Here is a 6,817-nt window from a genome sequence, read left to right as displayed (position 1 = left end):
CAGTTTCAAACGGAAAACCCAGCAAAGGGGTCATGGTAAACAGCCCACTTGCGCAACGTGAAAGGTGATTCCCAGCCTCCTGGCAGCAACCTATACATTTGTGAGGCTGGCCCAGGGGCGCCTGTCATCCCTCTGTCCCCAGAAGAGGTGACACCAATACCAGTGCTATGCTACACCTCAGTGTAGCCGAGGTCCACGGAGTCAAAAAGAAATTGAAGGACCTCTCAGGCTAGTCTGGAAAATGGGTGGTTTGGCTAAATGAACTCTTCAACCTCCCACTTAGAGCTGCTGGGTGGAGTATCTGGGGGAGCCCGCGGGGTAAGACACTGCCTCAGAGAATTAACTCTTCTTCTAACCAGCACAGGGTCAGCATCTATTGGTGGTAAAAAAAATTACTTTCAAATAGTGCAATGACAAGGAGGAAGGGAAACATGAGAAGCTCTAGAAAACACAAGAGATTAAAAAATCTGAATGAGACCAAAGAAAGCGCAAAAATATGAATGTGGACCATACACCTAAGCACTCAGCCTGAAGGACCCCTCCCTCACGAACACATTATACACATCCGCACCCGCTTGCGCACACACGCTAGTCAGGCAGATGCCCCAAGAAGGGCAAATCTAAACGTCTGCTCTCTTTGGAATTCTCATGGCAAATCTGAGTGTAGGCAAAAGTGAAGCCCTTCCTGGGGTCGAGACAAATACTCAGGAGGCAGCTTTTGCTCCCAATTTGAGCCAGTGTTGCTCCTCTATTTGCCTGAGCCCTTCATAATTGTCTGGGCACTACAATTCATTCTTCATACTCCTGGAGTTTAAATCACTGCTAGATCTTCTTCTCCGATCTAACTTCACCTGTAATGAAGCACCTCCTTTTGGCTCCTGGACTCCTGTTCTTTCGGGGAAAAAGCATCCCAAGAAAGTGGTAATTAGAAGGTGTTCAGGAGTTGGAAAGTAGGAAGAGAGTAATATAAATACAATAAAGAAATGCCTGTTACTCTCATAGGATTTCTCTGAGACCAGGTGGCCAAGGGCCTGGCCTTCAAGGAAAGGTTTTAGGAGAGGCCTTAATTTAAGGTACTGCGATCTCTGCTCACAAGAGCCAAGTAAGACAGTGCTCCTTGGAGGTTGCTGTAGGACTCGTACTCAGTACTTATTTCAATCCTAGGTGCTCTTTTGACCTCTCTGACTTCAGTCCTTATGGAGTCAGGTGACCCGGCTTCTCTGATGCATGATCGCTCATTTCTAAAGCATGTTTGCCGTGGCCCACAAGAGGTTTCTCTCCAGGTATCGTGGAACAGCACACATTAGCGCATCTACCAGGTGGTAAGGACTGAAAGCAGGTTTCCTCAGACAGGCACAGCCATGCAAAGAAAGCCACCCATCACAGTCACCTTTTCGTCAGATGCCCCAGTTTCAGGATCATAGAATTCACCACATTAAGTGTTAACACTGGGTGACAACCAAGCTTTTGCTTCCCTTCCTCAATGAGGATCACGCAAAAACCCACCAGCAACAGGCGGGACACACAGCCCCTGCTCCTCTGGTTTCAGATACTGCCCTCAGCTCCAAATCCTGCACTTGGAACCGCTATTATAACCTAGCTCCTAAGCACACTGGATTCTGCTCCAGTTTAACTTACCAAGGCATACCTTCTGAGCCGCCTCAGTGAAACCAGTGTGGCTCACTGGATTGAAATTCTAAGTGCAGCAGTGCCTAAGAAGAAAGAGTCCCATAGGAGGGAGGACTGGAGGGCATAAGGCAGGAGACTACACAAAATTAGTAACACATTTTCAGAAAATGGTGGGCTTGGGGGAAGAGGGGAGAGAAATAAACAAAATGTCCCAATAATTTAATGGCAGAGCTAGAAGAGAGCATTTATAGCTATTCCGGGACCCTCCAACAAAAAGCTATTCCTGGATGCACAGACATTCATAATACTGATAACTCTCAGTCGACAGCTCTGGCTTGTACACGTGGTCACGATGCCCTTCGTACAGCAAAGGAGAGCACAACACAGAATACCCAAGAGGCATCTGGACAGCACACAGCAAAACGAAAGGCCGAACTCCCCCCCCACAGAACCCCATTTAAAAAAAAGTTTGTCTATTACAAAGTCACGTTTTCTGTTTTTCCGCTTTATAAAGTCAGCGATGCTGGAGGGTGTCTAGCGGAATCCGTCCTCCAGGAATGAGTGCAAAAGGGGAGCGCACGGCTCAGGGACGTCCCTTCAGTGAGCAGATGGAAGGACCAGCTGGAGACCTCCCATCCATTTTGGACAAACACACACATACAGAAAAGGATTATTGCCAGCTTGTGTACTTTCACAATGTGATTTTTGTATTTCGAAAGCTTGAATTGTCCCTGAAAGAAAAAAATGGGAGAAAACAAAGCATTCAATACACAGATCTTCAATAGGCAACAACACACACATGGGGTAGGGGAAGGGGTGGAGACCTGAACTCGGCAGCTCTAGGGCTCTCATGACACACCCCGAGAACTTCCCTTCCTTACTAATCTAATGTCAACATAGCAAACCACCTCCCAAGTCCCTTCAAACACTTCAACTTGACTATTTTCAACATCCAAAGATTAGAAACAACCCAAATACTTAGCAAAAGGGCACTAGTTAAATATGAATATTATGGCACATTCCTTCACTGAGACACTTGTGCAGCTTTAAAAAACAAGCCAAGAAAGCTCACTACTAATATGGGAAACTCTCTAAGAGAAACTGAGACGGTATGGAATAGTGTATGCACATAGTACACCACCTTTTGTGTAAGTGGGGGTTGGGGAAATAAGGTCACAGTTCATATTGTTCGTATGGACATAAAGTCTATAAGGCTACACAAGAAACCAACAACAATGGTTATGTGGGGCAGTGGAGGGAGGGGGATTACAGCAGAAACTGAGCAGATGCAGTCAGAGTGGGGAGGAAACCCCTTTTTTTCTCTCAAACGCATATGCACACATACTTAAAAAAAAATCAAATGATGTGACTGTATTACGTATTCAAAAAAATCAACCTACCTAGCAACCAAAAAACTCTGTGTAAAACTTACAGTTCCTTATAAAAGGATATTCCACAAGGTGAAATACTCATAGCCTTGACTTTAGACACTTAGCTATAATTCTTAAAAGAGAAGCATGTGTATACATAACCCATGGTAAGTCATGTTCTCTTAGCTGCTTTCCATTGGATGTGGACAGGCTTGGCCACCCCCTAGAAACCTTTCCTGTTCCCCACTAGAAGTCCAACATCTCAGCAGTTCACATGCCACCGGAATCCCACAATCTTAGGGCTGGAAAGGGCGTTAAAGGTCACCTCATCTGGTGCTCTAGCCCAGAGCTTCAGACTTTAAAGTATGTGAAATTCTAGAACAGAACAGAATTTCTCATTAATCTGATATTTGAGTCATTATTTCCCTTTAGTTTTAGTGGAATGTTCTAGAAGCCTCAGTTTTAATGGACCCATCTTAAAATTGCTACGATTTATTGGGCATATGGCTACTGGTACAGTGTACATATGAAAGAACATGCTCAGTCCAGACAAAGAGCGGCCTGCACTTAGCGTAACAGATGCTGCCGGTAAAGAACAGCTCTTATTACACAAGGAGAATGACTGCGCACGAGTACACTGAGAGGAGAAAACAGAGCTGGTGCAGGTGAACTCTGGCTGGGAAGAAACTGTTATTTTCTCAACAGCCTACTAGTGTTTTTATAACGGCCATATATGACCATGTAGCTCATTTATCCACAGCTACTGAGCATTTTGATGATTTCCATCTAAGGAGGGAAAGACTGTACACAAAGAAAAACTTAATGGGGTGATCATCTTTTTAAAAGCCCTTTCAAAAGGACAGATCCCACTGAGGAGCCACAAGTAGCTAGCAAAGAATGAATAAGGAAGTTCTGATTATAAAACAGAAAAGCAGGCATAACTGATGTGTACATGTGACTTCTGAGTCCCCTCGGGAATGATGTACCACTGAGACCTGGGGTCAGAAAAGCGTTCTATTAACAAAAGAAGTGATTAGGAAGGAAGGGTTTGCTCTGTTCCCTTTCTTCTCTTTTGATACCACCTCTATCCCCGCAGAGCAACTGGTTCACAAAAGCCAATCAGCAGGGAGAAATAAAACGAGTAAATAGAAAGGCGGGGTGTGGGACGGTAGCATCACAGGATTTTCTGACTGCGGGAGAATGATTTATCTTGGAGTAAGAGAGAGGGGAGGCAAGCCCTTTCATCTGTTTAGTGATGAAGAGGAAAGAACTTTCCGGACAAGTCATCACTGTAAGCAGGTCACCGTTATCTTTTGGAAGAGTCCCTGTACTATGCTGGGCTTGGGCCACAGACAAATTCTCTCTGTGGCAGGTAAACTGAAGATCTCTGTAATATCTTCCTATCCAGATAGTTACTATTTATTCTAAGTACTTCTATTGTCATAGATCTCTTCAGGGTCAGAAAATCTAAGAAAGCACAATCAGTCTAAAGCTTATTTGTAATGCGGAAAAGGGGAGAAGAGTAAGGAGCCAGGAAAATCTAGCTGAGCTTCTCCAGAGTTTGATATAAAAGAAAACAAAGAGCAACAAGAACAGGTGACAGGCTCCTCCTGACAATGACAGGCTGGTGGCAGCTGGTGGCTCTGGTCCAGCTCCTCTAAAAAAAAAGTGGGCTGATAACAGCTTGCTGCCAAATTTAGCCTGACGAATGTGTTCACCTCAGACCAGCTGGGAACTAATCCGTGGTTCCGTCCCTCACCCAAGGGCTACAGTGCCAGAGAGATTAGAAGACAGAGAAAGGAAGGAGGAAGACAGGAAGTGGCAGAGGTCACAGGCAACTTTTAACTTTTTTTTTTTTTTTAATAAAAGATGGGCTTCTGTTCTTTTAAAAGCAAACCATAATTTAGAAAATCCAGAGTGAGTTCCTAAAAGTTAGCCCCTCTAGCCACCTAGCAATGTTGTGATGCTGCATGGACGACCAGGAAGGGTTTTGTTGCTGTTGTTGTTTTAAATGATACAACAGATCTTTTAGAAGGAAATAAGAACATTTTTACATCCTCACCCATGAATTTATGTAAAATAAGCAACGGGGACTGTGCCAAGTGTACTGATTTAAAGGGGCTTTTCAGACATCAATTTTTCCACTCTATCTTAATTTATTCCCAAGGATTTTTACACATCGGGGCACAGAAGCCAAAAGACCCACAAGGCTAGAGAAGTCAGAAAGACCTTCTCTACTTGATGATTCTATGTCCTGATAGTGGGGTCTCAGAAATACCACCGCCCTAACCAAACTGGCTTGCAACTTCACATTCCCAGGCATCCTGGGCAAATCTATTCCCCAAATACTCTGAAACAGGTTTCCAATTTGCTCTGCCTCCACATAATCACCATTTTCATCCTTCTAGAGAAAAAGACAAGTTCCAGCTCTGGGAAGAATAAGCTGAGGTAGAGTTGGCTCCTGAGGTACACAATAGAGAAGCAAGGTGGCTGGCTCCTCAGAGGAATGCCTCTTTGTTCTTGTAGGAAGCTGTCACTGTGCTCATGCCCAGCAGGGGCAGCACAGTGGTCTGGGCCTCAAGGGCAACCTGGGATCCAGCCATCTGGGGGTATATTACAATTCAGCCTGCACACGGTCTTCAGAGGAACATGCTCTGTCAGCTGTCCACCACAGGCCAGCTCTGGCTTCCTCCTCTCTTCCTCAGCAGATATTAAATAAGACTGCAAACCCTTCCTGGGTTCAATTGGGCAAGTTTCAATCTCTAATCTCCCACTAAGTGCCAACTCCATTCCCCAACAACACAAACAACACAACAACTGTTGTGTACATGCCAGGTCAGACATATAAGTAACCCTAAATCCTCCCCCAGCAGTTAACCGGGACATCTATTGAAGCCATGGTTAAAAGTGCAATACTGATTTGTAATGCAGATCAAGTGAAACAGTTCTAGAATTAGCAGTTATGTGTAATAGCATAAAATATCAGATAAACTGAAGAGAAGTATTTGTGGTTCAAGAATTATTACTTTAAAAAAGAATTACTTACATAGCAGTTTTTATTTCTCCCCAGATCATGGTCTACTTGGAAGGGGGAGAAGAAAAGGTGGATAGAATGAGGAGCTATGAGCTGGAGGTACACAGCCTCAGAGCACCTCTTCCAGGGGTGAGGCAATAGGAATGAAATATGGAGTCCTTTTCGGGTCTTTAGGACAATGAAGTGAGGTGATTTTTCTCGTTTAGACACTAATAGTCCTCTCAGACTCCCAAGGCTGTGCTTCAAGGAGAACACCTAGGGGGCACCTAACTGGCTCAGGCAGTAAAGCATCCGACTTGATCTCAGGGTGGTGAATTCAAGACCCACGTTGGGCGTGGAGCCCGCTTAAAAAAAAAAAAGAACACCTAAATTATGAAGTGTTCATGAAGTGCTTTCTTCATCTGCCGGATAAAAAAGATACAGGGGCAACAGAAAGAACAAAAAGACTGCAAAACAACAATGATATGAAACACGTGATTCCGAGGCAATTCAAAGATATCTTTCCCGAGGGAGTCAGTGTTAGCAAAGGGGAGGGAATAGTTTTAAATTTTCTCCCATTCTGACTATTCTAGTTTCATTTGAAAGCCTTTCCCCCCTCATAGAATATAAGATGCTATTGATTTTTAAAAAGCCCATTGTTTTAGGTACTCTAAGTAAACACTGCCAATTAAACTATGTCAAATTTTTTTTTTATCATATACACAGTAAGCAACCTGATTTTAGGGATATTAAAAACCAAGAAAAAGAAGAAATCCTAGAAATAATCAATCATGGTAACATTATT

General features: G+C 43.9%; 1 protein-coding gene across 2 annotated transcripts in view; it reads right to left on the bottom strand.

The window, feature by feature from the left end:
- Window positions 1–1,176: 1,176 nt before the first annotated feature.
- The window catches only part of EIF4E2 (eukaryotic translation initiation factor 4E family member 2), a 29,741-nt gene continuing 24,100 nt past the window's right edge, over window positions 1,177–6,817 (bottom strand). For both annotated transcript variants that reach the window (XM_046018900.1, XM_046018901.1), the window contains one exon: window positions 1,177–2,360. Coding sequence is in view for 1 of the 2 variants with exons in the window: in XM_046018901.1 (XP_045874857.1) it covers window positions 2,321–2,360 (40 nt within the window). In the remaining variant the exon portion in view is untranslated. The remainder of the gene's footprint in view (window positions 2,361–6,817) is intronic.

Source organism: Meles meles, chromosome 9, assembly GCF_922984935.1.
Source record: "Meles meles chromosome 9, mMelMel3.1 paternal haplotype, whole genome shotgun sequence".
NCBI classification, from domain to species: Eukaryota; Metazoa; Chordata; class Mammalia; order Carnivora; family Mustelidae; genus Meles; species Meles meles.
Note: the sequence above shows the minus strand (reverse complement) of the source record. Positions and strands in the feature narration are given on the sequence as shown.